This window comes from Onychostoma macrolepis, chromosome 08 (assembly GCF_012432095.1).
Source record: "Onychostoma macrolepis isolate SWU-2019 chromosome 08, ASM1243209v1, whole genome shotgun sequence".
Taxonomy (NCBI): Eukaryota; Metazoa; Chordata; class Actinopteri; order Cypriniformes; family Cyprinidae; genus Onychostoma; species Onychostoma macrolepis.
In genome coordinates, this window is record NC_081162.1 from 12704442 (window position 1) to 12726389 (window position 21948).

Consider the following 21948-nt stretch of genomic DNA (forward strand, 5'->3'; position numbering starts at 1 on the left):
CAATAATAATTAAGTCGTCATTATTATTATTATTATCTCAAATTTCGTAATATATTTAAAATGACATTAATACAAAAATATATATAAATCTTAAATATGAATGAACTATCACACAATAATAATAATTATTATTATTATCAACAATTTCATAATAGATATAAAAATGACATTCATTTAAACAAAAATTATAAATATTATATGTAATATTACTAAGTAAAAATAATAATAATGTATTGTGGTCATTTTTACATTCAGTAATGGAAAATAAAATATAATAAAATAAAATAGTGTGGATACAGGTGAGATTTCTTCTATACAATTCAGGGAGACTGGCTCAATCTCCTTTCACTAAGAATCATGGGATTCAATCCATGAAAACTGGACTTGCATTGAATTAAACCTGATCCTACTCAAGTGAGGTGGACTCAAGTCTATTAAGTTTCTTACCAGGTTCATGTTGACTGGCTTGTCTCTGCGGCCGGTCTGCACCAGGAGTTTGTAGGCCAGGACACCATCATCAGAGCCATTTCTGTAGTTCCCCTGAGTGATCCTACCGGCCTGCCAGTCCTTATCGAACGCCTCCTGCAGACCTGCCAGGACACACACATTATTTTGAGTACCTTGTTCAAAAGGTTATACATAAACCATGTTAACTTTTCCTCTCAGCCATCCCTTGACTCTGTCTGTCTCTCTCTCTCCCCCCTCTCTCCTCAACGCCAGTGGTCCGTTTCTGGGGCACATTGCTTTCTCTCTCCCTCGTCTCACTGTCTGTGACCAATTTGTCGAACCATTTCAAACCACAATATTAAAGACAGCTCTCTCCACCCTCTCTGGAACAGCCTTTACTGAAGCCTATACGCACATACATACACAAAGTGAACGCACACATAGAGATGCTGTCCCTGCACCGAAAAGGAAAACATGTGGTCCAATGAGAGTACTGAAAGGATTAAACAAAAGAAAGTCATTGGAAAACGCCAGTGATGTTTGAGGTTCTGTTTGGCCGACAAAGCAAGTCTGTACATGCCACCCAAACTCCGTCTGGACAGAAGCCGTTTGGAGACAGGTATGCCTTTCTAAAGAGGAGCTATGTGAGAGAAAGTGGGCAAAACAAGGTTTGCATTTGAATATGGCCCGCCCGGGATTAGATACAGCATTCCGAAAGAAGCCACTGTAGAGGAGGCCACAAGGAAAAAGATGTTGCAGGGACATGCCCCGTATCTCCCAATCTACTTGTTTTTTTCACTCTCACCTCAACTGCATTTTTTTGTCCCCACACTGTTTCTTTCTTTTTCCCCCCCACATTTTCACTCTCTGGTTTTAATCTCTCCATTTAAATCTCACTCTCGGATCATAATCTGTCTTAAGACATTAAATGTGTTACAGATTTGGAGGTTTAGCAGCGTGATTGATGTTTGTGAGAAACAGATGATCTGACGTTGGTAAAATTGATGTAAAACTCATCTCCAATGAAGCGAGGCACTGACTGGAAATCAATAGAGTCTGTAAAAATTAAGCATTTTGTAAAACTCAAATGTTTTTGGACAAAGTTTAATTGTTTATTGGCAAATGAAATGTTGGGATTTTTTCCATGTTTTTGAAGAAAGTCGCTTATTGAACTTTTTTATAATTTATTTATTCAAATATACAGTAAAACCATAATGTAGTGAAATATTATTACAATTTACATTTACTTTTACATTACTGTTTAAATATAATTTAATATATTTCAAAATGTAATTTATTCCTGTGATGGCAAAGCTGAATTTTTGGTTTTCATAGATCATTCTACTATGCTGACTTGATGTCATTTCTTCTAATTATCAATGTTAAAAAACAACTGTGCTGTTTACTATTTTTGTGGAAACCATGATCCATTTTTTTCAGGATTGTCTAAAAGTTCGAAAGAACATCCTTTATTTGTAATATAAATGTCACTTTTGGTCAATTTAATGCATCATTGCTTAATAAAAGTACTACATTTTTCAAACAAAAAAAATGTATTGACATTTATGCATAAAACAAACAAAAGAAAAGCATATGTTTATGTTGGTCCCTTTCTTGTAAGTCAGGTGATCCCTTACTGTCTAAATAGGCAGTTACTGGTCAGAATTAGCTATGATCCATATGACCAGACAGTTTTGTTAAAGGGATAATTCACCCAAAAATGAAAATTCAGTCATTAATTACTCAGGTACTCGTTCCAAACCCACAAGACCTTCGTTCTTCTTCAGAACACAAATTAAGATATTTTTGATGAAATCTGACAGCTTTCTGACCCTGCATAGACAGCAACGCAACTGACATGTTAAAGGCCCAGAAAGGTAGTAAGGATATAGTTAAAATAGTCCATGTGACATCAGTGGTTCAACCTTAATTTTATGAAGCTATGAGAATAAATATCTTAATTTGTGTTCCAAAGATGAACGAAGGTCTTACGGGTTTGGAACGACATGAGGGTGAGTAATTAATGACAGAATTTTCATTTTTAAAGGTTTGGCCTTTGGGTTTGACCCCCACCAATGTTCTCTGACGCAAGACTGATCGATTACACACCTTGCAGCCAGTCTCTGAAGTAATGCAGCCACATGTGTGGGAGCTGGCCGTTCTCCTCCCGCAGGACGTACTTCACAGTGCCGAAGCGTTGGTGCAGCTCATAGAGCTGAGGCTGGATCTGTGCGTAGTCAGCTTTCTGGGTCACCACGTACATGTTATAGAAGGAAAAGTAGCGGAACTGGGCACGAATGAAGTCGTATTCGCCCGTCTCTCGTGGCACAATGTCAGTCAGCTCTAAACCGTCCCGGACACGGGTGGTGCCGTACAGACTGACCCCGAGCAGTGCCAAGAAGAGAAAAATCACCACCACCTGATAGGAAACACACAAAAAAAGTCAGATATGAGTCAGGGTTTGGCTTCATCTGAAACTACTGCTGTTTTAGTGTCTTATGACGAAGTTCTGCCCTGTTTGAGGTGTTTGTGGTTTTCAGAAGGCCTTGACTCACAAAATAACACTTACACAACACAAGATACACTGTTGCTCATTAAATGCCAGGATATTAGCTCATCGCTGGCATCTATAATCCCACTTCCAATAGGACAATGTGCACAAAACTTTACCCTCACCTTTGTTGTCGGCTGCAGCAGAAATGGTGCATAATGCTTCTCAGCGAACGATGCAAACGTCCATCGTGAACACGGTGGCTCCAGACAGCGTAAACTCGACTCCCCAAATTGAGATAGCAAGTCTCGTGTGGAGCTCGCGCCGTCAGGACTCTGGCTGGATGCTGCATCAGAAGCCGGTCCTGGCCCTGCACTGCTGCTGTTGTTGCGGTTGTTGTTGTTGTGGTTGGGTTGGGATTGGGATTGGGATTGGGGGCGTAGGGTTGAACGGAGATGTGCGAATGGGGCTCGGCCGTGGTGTAGTAGGCCTGTGTTCTGGGGTCGTACTCTGTGCGCAGCTGTACGGTGGACTGCATGGTGATTTGGGTGTGCTGGGCGAAGCTGTGGCTGCTGTAGGAGGGCGGAGGGCTGTAGCAGCTGGATTCAGCAGAGGAGTCAGTGTACGCCGCCTGCGGCTCCAACTGGATCACCCGGTTAGCGCAAGGACTAAAGGAAAGCAAGAGAAAAACAAAGAGCATTTGAGTAACACAAAAGCACCATGTAATAGTCGATTATGTGTGGAATTTCCTGCAATATTGGTTTATATCACAACAATGGGAAATGATACAGAAGAGCTGAGGAAAAAGTTGGCATGTATAGACTAACGTTTACTACAAAAGATGTTTCAAAAAGTAGGGATCTTAAGAATTGTTTCTTCTAAGATGCCTCGATTAGGACAAATTTTAAGCATCATATGCATCCTTGAGAGAGAATCCAACCCCATAATGCATGTGACACAGTCAGTTGTGTGGTGTCCCAATTCACCTACTTACACTATGCACAAAAAAGTACTTTTTATGTGAAGAAAGTAGATACTTTTAAGTGTTAAAGAAGACATACTATCACATCATAATTGCCTCTTTAACAATTAACATGCATTCTGTTGTGACTAACTGGCCTGTCAGTCATTTTGTCACTGTTAATGTTTTCACATACACTGCATATTTCAGTTTATTTAATTTAGACTCCTCAAGAATTCATCCTACCATATTGGAGAGAATCGAAGCAGCACAATGATCTACTAGTCGTTGGTCATTCTTACAAAGAACTCTCCTCATGTTTTTGCATAATAAAGCATTTAAAATTGACTTGACTAATTTATCTTTATTAAAATTTACAATGTTGTTGCAGATGAAAAGTAATTTTATCAGGTTACATACCGGTTATTAATCGTTCAAACCCCTCTTATCTAAATCTCTCTACTTAAGCATCCAACTAGCACATCTGCCATACTTGTAGTTCCTTTTATTCGTGTTTGTAGTTCTAAACTGAATTCTTTGCCAAAACACTATGGACAGTATTCAAATTTGGATGCAGCATTAGAAAAAATGAATACAGGATTTTGAACGAGGTAAAAGAAAGTGAATAAAAACTGATTATTTTACCTAATATCAGTGTGTGTTCCGTATATTTTTGTTATTATTAGATTACCACGCTGTTAAATTAAAAACTGAACGCGGCAGCTCAATACAGCGTGCAGAACGACAGACGCATCATAGATTAGATTTCATTCACGTGAGGAACGTGAGTCGAGCTGACTGACAAGAAGAGTGAGGTGAGACAGACAAGAGGATGGCGGAAGATTTAGTTTCAAAACGAAATGCAAAAGCGCACGTTTGGCAATATTTTGCATTTTGAAAAGCCTGTTGACTTTTGCCGTTTATCTAAGGTGATTTTGGAAGTTAAAAAAACTTTCTTATTTAATTGGTTTTGTTACACGTCGATTAACCGGTGGGGACATTTCCTCACTGTCACAACCCTAATGTAGGCTGCTAACTACAGTTTGTAACAGAGCCTGTCTATTTTCCATGATTTTCTATATGGATGGAGAGTTAACGAGTGAGCTTGTAAATGACCTTTAGATGTGGCAGCTCGTTACTCTTGAGTGCTCATGCAAATGCATGTAAATACAACCGCAATCAGTTTTCCAGTCGAGAGCAGTTAAAGCCGAGAGGCGAGTGAGTGTCAGTGACTAAAAAGCAAGCGTTTCAACCATGGTGAAGGTTAAGGCATCAGGTTTAATTTCCTGCAGGAGTTTGGGGGCATGACTAAGAAGGTAAAGTATGTGCCTATAGCCCACTTGCTTTCTCTCTCTCTCTCATCAGACACCAAGAATGTTGCAGCACGCAGGAGAGGCAAGAGCATGTCTTATTTGAGGGCCCGGGGCCTCAGACAGAGATAAACATCAGCACGCGCACATATGCACAAAAAGTATAGATGTTAGGGCAGGTTGATGCTTAATTGTTACTGCACTCAGTGTCATAACAGGCTGTTGTATATATTATATCTGAATTAGTTTGGAAAGATCACAAAACCATATCACACCCTGACCTCAGAGAAAAAGTGATGGATGGTTATATGGCAGTGTGAGTGTGTATGTCTGTGCTTGTTTTGCTATACAAATTTGAAAATGTCTTCACAATTATAAAAAGCCATCTTAAAACTCACTAGTTAAAAAAGTAATGCACAGAGAACAGGTAATGGAAAATATGATCGTGTTTGTGGGTGTTTTTAAAGACATTAATCATTTTATTCAGCAAAAACGCATTAAATTGATCAAAAGTAACAGTAAAGACATATATAATGTAACAAAAGATTATAGAAATAAATACATGCTGTTTGAACTTTCATCAAAGAATCCTGAAAAAAAAGTATGTAGGACAAACTAAGAAAAGTGTATTTAATGTTTTGTTCACTATACTTAAGGGACAAAAACATCACCATAAGAAAATTTGAGGACTTAAAGGTAAAAATGGTGCATAAAATAAATTAAATTATGTTTTTCTTCTAAAAATGCAGAACATACTGTATGTTTGAGTAGAGTTAGGCTAAGTGTGTATTAAATATAATTAGAATTTTAGAGTTGCAAAGGGGCAGAACATTTCCAATTCGGGATGCCCATAGTGCAACGGCGCAGTATGTTGGCGCACTACCAACAAGGCTACCGGTGCCAATGGGCAGAATATTTCTGGTAAATTTCTGGAAACTGTCCAAAAGTTTAGAAAAAAAGTTTCCAAAAATCCTGGAAAGTTTGCAAAATTTAATGGGAAAACTGTCTTCTTTTAGCAAGGTTAATGTTTGTGTGCTACCTGACAAAGCAGCAGAAAATGTCGAAGCGACGGTCCTCTCGGCGGTACAGGTCCATGCTGAGGATGGCAGGAAAGATGAGCAGCACCATAGCGAAGTTAAACACCACAACCACTGCAGCCTGAGAGAGAAAATGAAGATGTTAAGCACATATTCATACTCGCACAAAATAATGACACACAGAGACACCCACACATCTGCAGAGGGTCTATGCCAAAACCACAATGATCCCAACAAATTCAATTTCAGACAATTATCCTCTTCATAAGAGATGAATGACAAACAAATAAAAAACACAACTCTTGCCATCCCTAAAATTAAATTTGGGCTCATCCAGTTTGGATTTCTAAATGTAAATCACAATGCTATTGAATTCATAATTCAATCCACACACTTCCATACGAAGAACTGGGAAAAAGACTTTCAGCTAGATGTGGCTCTCTTGAACTTGGGAAACTGCCATTTTCTTTCAGAGCCGATATATCACAAGCTTACTAAAAAGACTTAACCAGGCCAAAAGCTCCTTAACAGTGTGGAGAAACAAACAAGTGATCTGAAACTTTTAATCCTGATTCATTTGGTTGAAGCTCACAGAATAACTTATGTGAGAAGAGTAACTGGATAAAGAAAAATGACATGACAATGAAAGTCAGAAACCGAGAAAGAGAGAGGGCGAGGGCAGATTGAAGCATGCCTGCCCTAGTTGGGGTGTATTTTTTATGGGTGGAGGTTGGAGTTATGTCAGACTGCCAGACCACCCAGAGAGCAGCTCAGCCTGACAGAGCCAAGACACAATGAGAGAAACTCATTTATACAAAGCAACTCCAAAAAGCATTTGGACACTTCATCTATGCTTAAAAATGTGTGAATGTCACTGCATTAGACAACACAGTATCAAATCTATCAACACATGAGAGGAACAGAGAGAACAGATGAGAGAATGTGCGTGAGTGATTCTACAGTGAGATTTGTTAGGCCTGACATGTGCGCTCACTTTTATGCTGCCAAAGAAATAGATAAAAAGACTGAAAGAGAGGGAGGTGCCAAAAAAACAGTGCTAAATAGAGACAGAATAATTGAAACAAAACATGATTAAAACAAAGAAATAGCGTCACCATGAAATGTTAATCCCAACCCATTTACTTCTGTAATGTTATTAGACAGAAATAAATGTTAATCAAAGCTATCGATTTACTATATTCTAATAAAGACAGAGGTTTTTTTCCTTTGGGTATAATGAGAACCAAAAATGTCACACTACAATTTAAAAAAAGATATGTTACACAACAAATTTGTTTCAGGATTCTTCGATGAATAGCAATTTCAACAGAATTTCTTTGAAATAGAATACATATGTAGCATTATAAATATCTTTACTGTCAGTTTCGATCAATTTATTGCATCGTTGCGGAATTAAAGTATTAATTTTATTATTAAAAATATTAATAAAAAGTTCCCAAACTTTTGAATATTAGAATATATTAGTAAATTTGGTCAATTTTGATTCTTTTCTTGACTTTAAAGTTGACTTTGATATTTTAGGTAAAATAAGGAGGAGGCAAAAATATATTTTTTAGGAATTTTGAAGCATTTTGCCCAAATTAGAGAACATTGAAGTGCAACACATAATCAGAAGTAAATATTTGGACACAAAAGCTGAAGTAAACATTTGTACACTACAGCTGAAAATATAGACTGTTACAGCAGGAAATAACACGTTTACAAAAGCAGTATCTCTTAGCCGTGTGTGTGTGCGCATGTGTTCTCAGCGGTTTTGAAGATGAGTGTTTTCAGGCACCATTGAACAGGTGCCAGTTGGATTGCGCTGCGGTGAAAAACAGCGTGTCTGACAGACGTGTGTGAGACATCAATCCACACATCCTAATACTAGATCTACAGCACTGTATGAGTGTGTGTGTGCGTGTTTAGGCATGAGCCACGTCTTGCGTGTGGTCGGCAGGCTCATCCCGCACATCATTCTTCTGAAAATATGCAATCATTGAACAAACACAAACACTATACTGCAGTTTACACTTGCAGATATATAAAGCAATTCTGCTTTTAGGATCAAAGGGTCCTGCAATAGGGGAGGTTGTCTGTAGGGTTTAAGCTGAGATTTGTGTGAACGTGTTTGTTGAACAGAACAAGGCATCAGTGTGTAAATCTCTGCGTCTGCCTCCGTGCAGCTGTGCAGGTTATGTGGATGATGGCGCGGTTACTTAACCTAAAGTTCAAGGGTTAAGCAGCCCAAGTGCTGAGTCTGTGTGTGTCTCATGTGAGGGGGTGTTCAAGGAGAAAATCTTTAAACTGATTAAGCAGGTTTAAACATAGGTATTCAGATTTCACAGACCATTTAAATGGACAGTTCACTCAAAAATAAACTCTTGTCATAATTTATTCACCCTCATGTTCTTATAAAGAGTTACTTTTTTTAGTAGAAAATCTAAATGCCATTATAATCAATGGGAAATGTAGTTTTTAATCTTCAAAAAAGGATGCGAAAGAATGTGAAAAAAGGATGTGAAAGCACCATAACACTGTGTCCTAACTACACACAATTTATGTGTCCACACTAGATGCGACAGAATCAATCAAATATCACAGCCAATCAGAAGCGTGTTTGGGCAGGCTCTCTCTGGAAACGCACTGCACTCACAACAAAATGGATAAATTTATAATCTAATTCATAAATATTAAACCTTTTTAACATCATTAAATGTACATACTGAGTGACTAATACAGTACCATCTTTGTTATGGAATATGCTCGTTGGTTCGCATTGTTTTAACGGACATCTTTGCTTTAATTTATTTTGAAGAGCTGAGGTAAACTATCTGTTGTTGCTTTCAGTTTGGCTATAAGGTCACGCAATATGATATTCAAACTCACATTAGACACGTTTAACTTTGAATAAAGCACATAATCACCTGAGATGATCTACTTTCATATAGTTTGTATGTTGCTGTTCCAGCATCGACGGCGCGGAAATAGAAACCATTTCTAAAATAGAAATTTTGCGTGACGCCATCGCGGCTAGTTAGGACAAAAACTCTGATTAACATGGAAAAGATACCTTTTATCACGCGTCACGTCGCATGTAGTTAGGACACGGTGTAAGTGTCGCAAAAGTGGTCCATATGACTCAATGTTTTATTTTCTAAGGTCTTCTGCAGCCTTACCATAGATTTGTGTGAGCACAGACAAAAATTAAGTCATTATTGACTGAAAATCTCCATTCATGAGTAGTGAATCTTGAACAAATCATTCACATCATTTATTTGATTCATTGAAAATTTATGAAGCATGAAAGCTCCAGTCCAGTCTTCAGAACATCTCCTTTTGTGTCCCACAGAAGAAAACGTCAGATGTGACACAACAAGAGGGTGAGTAAATGATGACAGAACTTTCATTCGACTGTCTCTTTAACCTGGTTTAAGTCAGGAACAGGTTGTGGGCAGATCTCTTACTTAGCCTCTTTCTATGTCACTTCCACAGCCTTGCGGTCATAAATAAACCACAGATGTGTGGAACAACAACCCGTGTGACCCACCCCCACTCCCAGATTGAGTTACGTGCCCACAATCTGCACGCTTAGGGGGCCGTACCACTAATCACACGCCATGGGGGGGTTATGGGCCATGCCAGCTCGCTCAACCTGTCACACGCTCGGTTTGATGAATGAAATCAATAAAAGTCATGTGGAGAAATCTGGAGTCAATGAAGGTATGGAACACGTCCATTGTCCATTAGTAATACAAACAAACACACAACTGCTACAGACAAGCAATCTGAAATGCATTCCTACTCAAGAATAAGAAAAAAACTAAACAAACAAACAAACAAACCTGTAAAGAGAAAGCTCGGAGTGCTGGGATTGGAATAAGGGCGGCCATGAAAAATGCTGTCACATTACTGATGGAAGTCAAAGCTACACTAGCCCCAGTCCTCTTCAGACATTCACCAGTGCGGTCCTGAGGAAGAAAGACAGAAAAAAGTTACAATGTCATCAAATTAACAGCAAGCATATTATTCTTACCCCTAGAGTCAATTAGTCAAGGTGTCTTGCAACAAACACTGTTGTATATTAGCTTTTCAAGTCCATTTTCCACCTTTTCTTGGACCCTGAGAACTAAACTGGTTGTTTTTGCTATTGTGCCGCAGTAGATCAGACCACTGTACATAAATGACTCTGTTATGATTGGCTAACCCATTCACATGTGAAACGAGTTGCGATGTTCACTACTAGGGACGGGTATCTTTGTCATTACTGTACTGGAAAGCTCATTAAAATTATTGATTTATTTCCTTTTTTATGTTCAGTGTAGTGGTCGATCGATATTGGTTTTTTGACAGCTGCCGATGCCGATATCTTGGAAAGCAGGGTGGCCGATGGCTGATATATAGCCGATATAATTTTATTTATTTGAATTAATATTTAAGAAATTTTAAATCATTTGAAAATAGATTTCAGAAAAACGTATCGGCCGATACCGATATTTGAAAAATGCCAAATATCGGTAAGTTCAGTGTATACTTATTCAAAACTGTAATATAATGCAAACTTTTAACAATTTAAACAATTATATTCTTAATAAAAAATAAATGTGTAAAATAAACATACTTTAGACGACAAAGTATTTTTCACAAATAAATAATATTTAATAAAAATATAATTAAAAAGGAAGTAAACACTGTAACTAACAGGACACTCAGTATTCTAGGAAGTTTGTGTGCATTGGGAATAATATTGTTCAAATAAAGCCAAGGTAACAGTCATTTTACATACAGCACAAAGTAAAAATTACATGAATATGACAGTGGGCAAATGCATAAAGCGCAGCATAGTTTGAAATCACGAGTTAAAGTTTGTCATGCAGGATACAAATGCACACTTCACAAGATCTAACAACTGGATTCTACTTAAGTTCGCAAGGTTTGTGAAATTAAATGTTCATTCAAAGATTTTTTTTAAATGCGTAAATGCTGAATGCTGACGGCAAACGAGGAAGTATTCTGTTACTAGTAATACTATAAAAGCAATTGTTATAATACACAGCAGTGAGTAGTAAACACACACACGGAGCAGTGGGCAGCCATTTAAGAGAGCGCTGGACATTCACTCCCCCAACCTACAATCCCTGCCGGACCTGAGACTCGAACCCACAACCTTTGGGTTACAAGTCCGACTCTCTATCCATTAGGCCACGACTGCCCAGTTCTAGCTGACTTCTTCTATCCGTATTGGACAGATCTGTTAACAACAACAACAGCGAACAAGAGGGAGAATGTGAACACTGTGTGCTTAGGCGCTGCCACTCTCAGCGCCATCAAAATAAATGTCTCGCCTCGAACACATCGGCCAAACAGAAAAACCTTTCGGCCGATGCCGATATTTGAAAAATTGTTGATATATCGGATGACCACTACAATATGGCGATATATCAGTAAGTTCAGTGTATACTTATTCAAAACTGTAATATAATACAAACTTTTATTCACTTATTTCTTTTTCATCTGAATGTTGTGCTTTGAACAATTATATTCTTAGCGCAATCAAACTCATTTTTTGGAGAACAAAAACAATTGAGTAACTGAAAATGATGATAAACAATGATTAATTCATAATAAATGCATATAAATTAAGTTTATTTTGTTATTAAATTATCAAATGTGGGGTAGGTGCAGTTCTAGATGTTCTTTAATTTATAAAAAAATTAAATAAAGCATTTATTTTCACTCTTAGGCATAGATTACTTTGGTCAATAATGATACAGACATTATCAGAACAGAAATTTAGTCTGACAATAATGATTCACCTTTAATAAATCACTGCCGGACTCATTATGACTTTTGTGAAGGTGTAACTTGCATTTAAGCTCGCTGATATTTTCATTGAAGAGAGCTGGTAATCACACAACCTGCCATGACAACTTAATGAGCTCAACTTCTGATGAAAAGCTTTCCTTTCTCGCCCCATTATTAAGCAGATTTTTAGTGAGAGGAAAAACACAAAAAAGAGATTCATTTCCCTCCCTTCTCCTTATCCCTCACTCACACAGAAATATTTTCCATCAAAGGCAGGACATATCCTTTTAAACAAAGCAGCCCAGGGTGCAGAAACACGATTGGCTCGCTGTCTTGTTAGGATAAACTCTCTCTCCTCGTTTCAAAGCCATTCAGGGTGTGAGACGCATGAGAAACAGTTCCAAACCCCACCTCCGTACACACGGAGGTAGAGATGAGGAGAAGGAAAGAAAGAGGGAAAGTTTTTTCTGGTATCTGAGGACGTGCAGGACCACACACGGCGCGTTTTAAGACAGGAAGGCTCTGCGCTCTCGCTCTCTCTCTCCTCCTACAGGGGAACTGTTTACTTTCCACACAAAAGTGTCGCTGCATGCTGTGCAATCTCACATAAACACAAGCAAATACATGCCTGAACTCAGCCATCTGCATGAGAGTCATCTAAATCACTTCTCATACACGACCACACGTAAACGCACACGAAAGCTAAACAAAGATACCCTTGACAGATGTATCAACAGAAACGAATCCACAATCTACTATAAAAACCCAGATCATATACACATAAGATTACTGTTGTCCAGTCGAGTCTCGCAAGTAAAACTAACAACTCAAATGCCTGTGCTAGAAAAGGTTTCACAGAAACTGATTAAAGATTAACACCTGGCAGTGCCACGGTAAAGTTATGATATCAGATGTTAATATCACAGTACTTTGATATACTAGAGTGGCCAAAAGTATGGATAAAAGTAAGAAGTATAAAAAACCAATTAATGAACAAATGACTCTAATGGGCTGATCTTTTAATGAAGACTCTGTTCAGAAATACTCTATGTATTATAAATGTATTTAATAAATGTATAATGTATTGAAATAATATGTTCAGAGTTACAGGTTTGAACAAGTAAGACAAATCCTTTAATGAATGAACTGAGTATGTCTTCAGTTATCATTACTTTTAGTTATTTTCATCTTCAAATGAAGCAAGCATTTAACACTTAAGGTTTGTGAAATATTTGACTGATTGTTCATATGTCATTTTGAAGCTAAAAGATGCGTAAAATCTATTTTATATATATATATATATATATATATATATATATATTATAGATTTCATACTGTAAGCATACTATGTTATTTATTTGTTAATTTAAAGTGTGTCATAGAAAACAATGGTACTAACATGGTACCATATCTAAAATCAAAACATAACAATGATAGTACTATGGTACATTTTTTCATCTGTGTTGTTTAGGAGAAACGTCTTGAGTCACACATCATACGGTGTCCCTCAGCAGATCAAAGTATGCTAGTGTTTTTGAAGTTACATCACAGGCCGGGGCAGGTACACACACATTCCTTTATGTAAGTGATAACATGAGGGTACACATTGATATCCCCCTTCCTCCTGATAACGTGCTAGCTCCTTCATTTCTGGACGGACTGCCTTGTCTCGACACTATCTTTGGATGTGCAGTCACTTTTGCGCATATGATGGTTTGTGGTGGGAGAAAACTGTTGTTTTTTGTAGTGTTCCCTGCTTTTCAGGATGTTTGGGATGAGATAACACACCTCAAATGGAATCCTCTTGTTCTGGCCGGTCTCGCTGAAAGCATGAGCCAGGAGAAAGACATCGTCCACCCCTACGCCAAGGGCCAGGAATGGCAACACCTTTAAACACATGAAGAGCATGCTGCATGTGAAAGATGTTACACTACCCACGGTGTTCATGTTTGCATGTGTGTGTGATGTACCTGTGTGGTAGCGGCGTTAAAGGAAATGCCCAAAAGCGAGCAGAGTCCCAGTCCAGCGGCGACAGAAAGAGTGACCAGCAACACTCCGGCCAGCCCGACCGCCCCCTGAGACTTGGCACAGTCCCACCGCAGCATGGTGAGACACGCATAGGCAAGCTGCACACAGATAACATAGCTATAGCGTTAATCTGACATTATCACGTTACCGCAGCGCTGTTCTCATGAGTGCGGTCACGGCACAGCAGGGTCAGGCATGCACTGGCAAGCTGCATGTAACTTAACACTAAAGGCCAATACACAAGTCTGAATTTTCAGCACGAAAACAAGATTTTAAAATGAAAAAATCTATCTCTACGAACTCCTTCACATAATATATTGTACTCAATGATCAGTCGACTGTCTGATTTTGAGGCTAGGTCAATTTTTGTTACATTTTTTTGGTTCTACAAGGCTTTTTTACTTACAGAGGAGAGTGACAGAACACTCGCAACACTCACATTAGCAGTACAACGTGAAGAAACATGCTTGGTCACAGCTTTGATTTATCGGTCTTAAAGATCCCTATACAATTAGGCTTGTTACAGGCACATCTGACCCAAACTGGATGTATTTCTTGAGGGCATTTACATAAAAAAAAAACCAGGAGTTGCAACAGAATGAATATAGAGGTCTTGAGATGCATTTTCATAGGATGGAATATTTTCAATTTAATCCCTAAGTGAAAATAAAATTGTGCATGTTTGAAAGTGCACTTGTAGTGTACTTAAAATCTTAAAAAGTACACTTTCATGACTATATATACTGACACATTCAAGTACACTTTCAGAAAGTTTTACTTTAAAGTACATTTTAAATCATTGTTTAAATAATCATTTGTCATGCTTTGAAGTACACTTATGCACTGACTAACATACTAAAGCATATGTAAAATATTATTTTAACTGTAGTTTGTTGTTTGATATTGAATGTAAAAAGAATATAGTTTAAATTTACTAAATTGCAACTTCATTACAAATGTGTACATTTCAAACACTGCAAAAAATGCTTTTCTTACTTAGATTTTTTGTCTTGTTTCCAGCCAAAATATCAAAAAATTCTTAAATCAAGAAAAAACATGTCAAAATTAAGTGAGTTTTTTGCTTGAAACAAGCAAAATAATCTGCCAATGGGGTAAGCAAAATAATCGTGTTTTCTGTTTTGAAAAAATAATTTTACTTGATAATTTCTTGATATAAGAATTTTTAGATATTTTGGCTGGAAACAAGATAAAAAAATTTTTTTTTGCAGCTAGGACAGTAGATGTAATTAGAAACTTACATATAAAGATGTACTTAAGCCCTACCTAAGTTGGTAAAAAAACACTCTTAAGTTCAATTAGTGGCATTTAATATAATCAGTTTAAATGTTAAAATAATAAGCATGTTAATTAAAGCGATAGTTAACCTAGAAATAAAAATGATCATCATTTACTCACCCTCAGTTTTGGAACTACTTGAGGGTGAGTACATGATCACAGAATTTTCATTTTTGGGAATTTTCACTATGCCTTTAAAGCACTGTCTTTTTTCAGATTTGGTGTGAATGTTTCGAATCCTGAAACTATGTTTTCTTTTAAAACATATATTTCTGTTGTTTTGTCATGACAGCTTTGGTGTGAATAGACCTTAACATGACGTTAAAGAAATTATCCATACTCTACAGATTCACAAATACTCATGTGAGTCCTTAACAGGTTAAAATGAACCTGAACAAAAAAGAGAGGAAGTCTAGATAAAGCAAAAGCTCTTCAGATGTGGGAGTTAGTTTACCATTAGGAGGTAGCCACTGGCGATACGGATCACACTGACATCAGAGAAGGACTTAAGGATGTCTTCCAAGGTGGTGGTGGTGAATGTGAGAACTTTCTGAGACGAATTTACTGACACGCTCTGCTGGACAACCTGAGGACGCACAGGACGGAAAAAAACCATTAATGTTGTTTACCTTCAATTCATTTACACCCTTTCTCCAATCTTCTCACCGCTCATCTTTTCTTTGGTTTGTGTTTCCCTCAGGCCAATGAAAGTAATTAAATAACGTGGAAATCACAGACCCACAAATGTTTCACCAGCACAATTATCCAAGAAATGAATATCGCAGCCCCACCCCCCTAAAACCACACACACTCACATCCACAAACGCGCACATGTTCAGCCCTGCACACACACGCACCAGAAAGAAACCCTATGCCAAGCGGAGGTCAGGGCTGACAAAACAGAGACCAGATGATGTCACACACAAGCCACCAATGGGACGGCAGCTGTGAAAGAGATTGTGCGCTGAGCGGGTTAATGTGTTCCAGACGGTCCTGTCAAACACGCACACACACACAGATACCACACACACGCAAAAACACACACACAGACACACAAGTGCTGGGGCCGCCACACCAAGAGGGGTTGATTTTGCAATGGACACCCACACTAGCAAAAACAGGCTGTGCTGTAATGCTGCCACCTCAAATTAAATGAGCAAATCTGTTATTAAAGCACACTAAAATGATTTCGCTAACACTTTAAAATAAGGTTCAAGTTGTAAACATTAGTTAATGCATTAACTAACAATAAATAATACTATACAACATTTATTAATGTTGCATAATGGTCATTTTTGCAATATAAAAATTAACATTATTAACATTAATTAACAAATTGAACTTTATTAATAAATTCTGTAAAAATGTATAAAATGTTAATTTCTAATATTTCTGTAGTTGATTTGTTAATTCATGTTTATTCATAATACATTTAATTGACATTTAATTCATACAACTTGAAATGTTATATAAATGCTGCAAAAACGTTGTTCATTAGTTAGTTCATGATGCCTCAACGTAAAGGACTGAAATATTTTCGATGCAATAACGTAACACATCTAATACATGTGAAGGTTTTAGCGCACACATTTCTACAGTGTCCCATCACAACCTTTCCTGACCTTACAGATGTGCCCCGTTTTTCCCAGTTCACACTTAAGCTGAGTGTTTAAAGAATGAAGAAGGGAAAAAAGGGAAGTTTATGCCTTTGAAGGACTGCACTTAAACAGCTGGGTCCTAACCTCGAGAGACACAGCCCCTTTGGAATGTATGCATTACTTATGATTCAAGATGAATGCCTTCACACTGCATGAGTGCATGTATGTGAATGTATGTTCCAGGAAACACACAATGTTGGGCTGGAGGAAGGAATCGGGCCTCCTAAATGGTTTTAAGCAAAGTAAAACCTGATGAAAGAATGAATTACTACAAATACTACAGCAGAAACAAGCACTGTAAATATCTCCACTACAGTAGACTGCAGTCTGGCCATCCACAGAGCATCCTTTCCATCAGATGAGACGTGCATTTACCTCAGAGTATCTCCTCTGCCAGGCCTCTAGTATGGCAGCTGCTTTGTCCTCGTTCCAGTTGATGTGCGAGACCTCCTCGTAGCCCTTCAAGTGCTCGTACATCTGCTTTGGGGTCATGAGCTGGAACATGGTCTGGAGGGCCTGTGCACTGTGAGGAAGAGTAAAGTTGAGTGAAAGGGTGAAACTGACCAAGTGCTTCACTGCTGAGTAGATGTGAGATTGGAATAAGTGTGTGAAAAGAGTATGCCAAAGGTCCCCAGATGGTCCACTATTTGTGACCCTGGAACACAAAACCAGTCTTAAGTGTGAATTTTTCGAAACTGAGATTTATACATCATCTGAAAGCTGAATAAATAATCTTTCCATTGGTTTGTTAGGACAGGACAATATTTGGCCGAGATACAACTATTTGAAAATCTGGAATCTGAGGGTGCAAAAAAATCAAAATATTGAGAAAATCGCCTTTAAAGTCGTCCAAATGAAGTTCTTAGCAATGCATATTACTAATCAAAAATGAAGTTTTTATACATTTATGGTAAGAAATTTACAAAATATATTCATGGAACATGATCTTAACTTAATATCCTAATGATTTTTGGCATAAAAGAAAAATTGATAATTTTGACAATGTATTTTTGGCTATTGCTACAAATACACCCCAGCGACTTAAGACTGGTTTTGTGGTCCAGGGACATTTCTGGTGAATTTTCTGGTAGCAATTTTATGACATGGTAGTGTGTCCCAAAAACTTGCCTACAGCTACAAACTCAAAAGAACCAACTTTTTCTTCACACACGCATACAAAAAAGGTTTTGACATTTGCAGTTGAAGCTTGAAATATAAATTTTCAGAGAATGTATTTATAACCAATATATTGAACCATCTGTTATATATTTCTAATCCCCTGACATTGTAGGCAACAGTCTAAATCATTCAGAATCAGCTTAACTGACCCAAGACTCTTTACACTGAATCATGAATTGAATCAGCTCATATACTTAGTGAATCAACTCTGTGAATCAATTCGTCTCGAAACAAGCCATTACATACTTTTTGAGAGCAACATAAAAAATTCATTTTTTTAAGGTTATTAAACGTTTGACTTTTGCTATTAATATTTTTTTAATTTAAAAAATGCTGGAAAAGATTTTATTGGTTAATGCTGTTAAGCTTGGTTTCTTTTCTTGAGGGATTGGGGGGAATCCTGTGCAAACACAGTCTTGACCTTGTCTGTCACTACTTGGGGATAAAAACCTCAAAAAGAACCACTAACATGCTTAAAAACAGCGGCCTGTCACTTTGTTCCACAGACTAGCTAAAACTTCCCCAACTGTAGAGTACAGACTCCCTCAAGTGGACTGTCAACCTACTATTGTTCAATGAATACTTCTTGAAAGAAAAACCCTTGCCTTTCTCTTTTCAGAAAACCACGGTTTTCAGAGTGAAACGATTCCTAGAAATCACAGCGGATGATTCCAGAGTCACAAGAGAATATTTTCCGCCACCACCACTGTTGTGTATTAACATTTTTAGGATGTATGACAATCTGGGGAAAAATGTTTCGCTCTTGGAGTAAAAGGTGTGGGCTTCCTTCAGTCTGTGGGAATGAATACTAATATGCAGTTTACTAATGATTACGATCTGCCAAGAAAGACACAAAAAACAAACCTCACAGTGTATATGTGAGTGCATACGAGAGAGGGAAAGACAAAGTGATCTTTTATCCACTGCCACGTAATGCCCAAAAATTGTCAAACTGTGACAAACTTAAAGACACGCTTCATTTTTTCCTTTCTCTCTCTCTTCTAAGGTTTTCGCAAAAATGTATTCCCTTTACAAGTAAAAAACATTAAGATAAATCCATTCAACGTTTAAATCCCAAAGTTGTCTCTTACCTCAGAAGTTTGCCGCTGTCGTTCTTCTTGGTCCCACCTACGATAAGCTCCTCCTGCCAGTGCATGTACTTTTTGGAAAGCCCATAGCAGCCACCAGTCAAAACACGAGCCACGTCAAAAGGCTTAAAAATATGACAGATCGTAAATCAGAGACACGCTCGAGATGCAAAACAATATTGATTAAATTAGCAAATCTTTATCTGCAGCCTATGACTTCAAAAACAGACACCTAACACAGAATAACAAATAATCGCAAATGATTTCCAGCTATTGCTCTATGTCAACCCTTGTCTGCTGAACTCACCCGTGTCATGTTCTTGTTGGGAGCTGACAATGGGCAGTCGGGGTCCGCGGGATTCAGGCAGGGGCGGTCCATATAGCCGTGGCCCACCTCTGCTTTGACCAGCATCTCCTCCCAGCTGTCCACCGGATACTTCAGCATCTTCAGCTCAGCAATGAATCCCATCGGATCAAAGTTGGTCCACTGCACTGGGTCTTTGCCACTGTGGGGAAGCCTTCAGTGTCACATGATTTTTCAGAAATCATTCTAATATGCTGATTTGGTGCTCAAGACACATTTCTTACTATTATCAATGTTGAAAACAGTTGTGCTGCTTAATATTTCTGTGGAAGTTCAAAAGAACAGCATTTATTTGAAATCAAATCTTTTGGAACATTCTAAACCTTGTTAATGTCCATTTTGATCAGTTTTAGAAGTCCTTGCAGAATAGAAGTATTAATTTCTTTCAAAAAATAAAATCTGACTGACCCTAAACTGTTGAACGGTAGTGTATGTTTTACCACGAAGGAGAAGAACGGACTGAGCCCTGCTTATGGGATGTTGGACGTGCTTAAAGTGGTTGGGCATAACTACGGGGAGCGGATGAAGGGTGACTGGATGGAATGCCGAAGGCTTAGGGATTGATGGACGCTGCACGTCACAGCGGTGGCAGCACTAATGTAGTTGGGATTGGATTTCAGCCTGCCTCCATAATAACAGCTTTGAGAAAATGGAATCAATCCGCTCATCTGATCTTTATCCCCTCTAATTATACTGCCGTGCCGGGTGATCCCGCTCAGGGCCTGGCATCTCCCCACAACTAACAGCCCAACGCAGCAGTTTTGCAAACCTCCCATACTTTGCTTGCCATCTCGTCTCGGTTGTTTTTTTCAGCACCCTCTTTCTCTTGCTGCGTCTTCCCCCGGTCTCCCGTCCTGCCCGTACGTTTGACTCTATCCTCAGACGGCCTTCCTCGCACCGAGTTCACCCGCCCACTTTCCATCATCCGTCCACTTCCACCGCTCCGCTGACTGACTCTCTAAGCCGCCCTCTGTCAAACCCGCTCCGCCTTTCCGTCCCTGCACCATCTTTCTCTCATTTCTCCCTCTTCCTTTCATTCTTCCCTTTTTTCTGTATGTGTTTCCTTCTGTTCGCCCCTCTCTCTTTCTCTTCTGGCAGGCCTGCAGCGGTTCAGACCACATTGTATGTGCCTAACCAGGCTTGAGTCATTATTCCAAGTCCCCCAACCAGAACACAGTAAAATCCTTATTTACCATCCATGATGGAGGGAGAGAGGGAGGGGGAGGAGGGCAGAAAAACTTTTGCAGACTTGGTGGTTGTCTACTGAGTGTAACTGTTGCAAGGAGCCATTAGCAGCAGAAGTGGAACAATTGTGTGAGGCTTTGAGCGGTTCACCATCACAATGAAGGCCTTCAGAAAACACCACAGGAGCACCACTTAGCACAATATTTAATTATGATCCATTTAACTTTTTTTTTTGTATATTGTTCATGGAAAATCAATATGCACTCAAATAAATACAAACTATATAATCGTTAAACTAAACCAATATACACAGAGAAGTGCAAACACAGAACCTGATTCAATATTCGATAATATATTCAATATAACGGCAAGTGGTTTTTGCAGTTTTTTGCTGGTTTCTGTTTAACTCGTGGGTAAGTTTCACTGATTACTGAATTTCCCCATAAATAGAGTAAAAATGACTTGAATCACATTAAACATCTTGCCTGAATATGATTTTTAAATAAATTACCCGTAATAAGGTAATTTATCAAATAAACACTGTAAAATCCTCTTTTAACCACCTCTCTTGATCGGAAGGAAAAACATTTTCCTAAAAATTTATTTTGCTTGTTTATTGGTTTTCAGTATGGCTCTATTCACAGGAAGGACATGTCAGTGAAGCGTTTAATGTATGAAAATGGCCCTTCTGGCAAATCAACTTGATGACAAACACCAGACGAGACAGGATCAAACATTACAGGCTCCAAGCAAATACAGAAAGGTGTGTGCAACTTACGGGAGGTAGACCGTTCCTGAATGTAGCTTAGCACCTTCCCAGAAGCAGTCTAGAGGAGTGATGATCAGACATGGGTGCAGTTTCTCTATAATCTGAAAAAATAAATACGCTATTACTGTCACAAGCCCTAAGAGGTCATCCACTAAAACGTCGATCTAAAAAGATACTGTAACAATTCTTACTTACCTGGTCCACAAAATTGGTTTCTGTAACGAGTTCTCCTGATTTGTAGCATAAATGTTCCAATTTCCATTGCCTGAAAACACAACAGTGGAAATTAGATGAACTATAATTTTGTGGACTACCATTAAAGCAGAAAAC

The 21948-nt window shown here is 38.3% G+C and overlaps 1 protein-coding gene across 1 annotated transcript in view; it reads right to left on the reverse strand.

The window, feature by feature from the left end:
• ptch1 (patched 1) overlaps nt 1-21948 on the reverse strand; it is a 62201-nt gene that overhangs the window by 18921 nt on the left and 21332 nt on the right. Inside the window, 14 exon segments of the mRNA XM_058784017.1 lie at nt 448-590; nt 2557-2866; nt 3124-3347; nt 3350-3606; nt 6249-6367; nt 10092-10217; nt 13840-13938; nt 14022-14177; nt 15830-15961; nt 17409-17556; nt 19304-19425; nt 19608-19806; nt 21628-21719; nt 21814-21883. Coding sequence (XP_058640000.1) covers nt 448-590; nt 2557-2866; nt 3124-3347; nt 3350-3606; nt 6249-6367; nt 10092-10217; nt 13840-13938; nt 14022-14177; nt 15830-15961; nt 17409-17556; nt 19304-19425; nt 19608-19806; nt 21628-21719; nt 21814-21883 — 2197 coding nt within the window.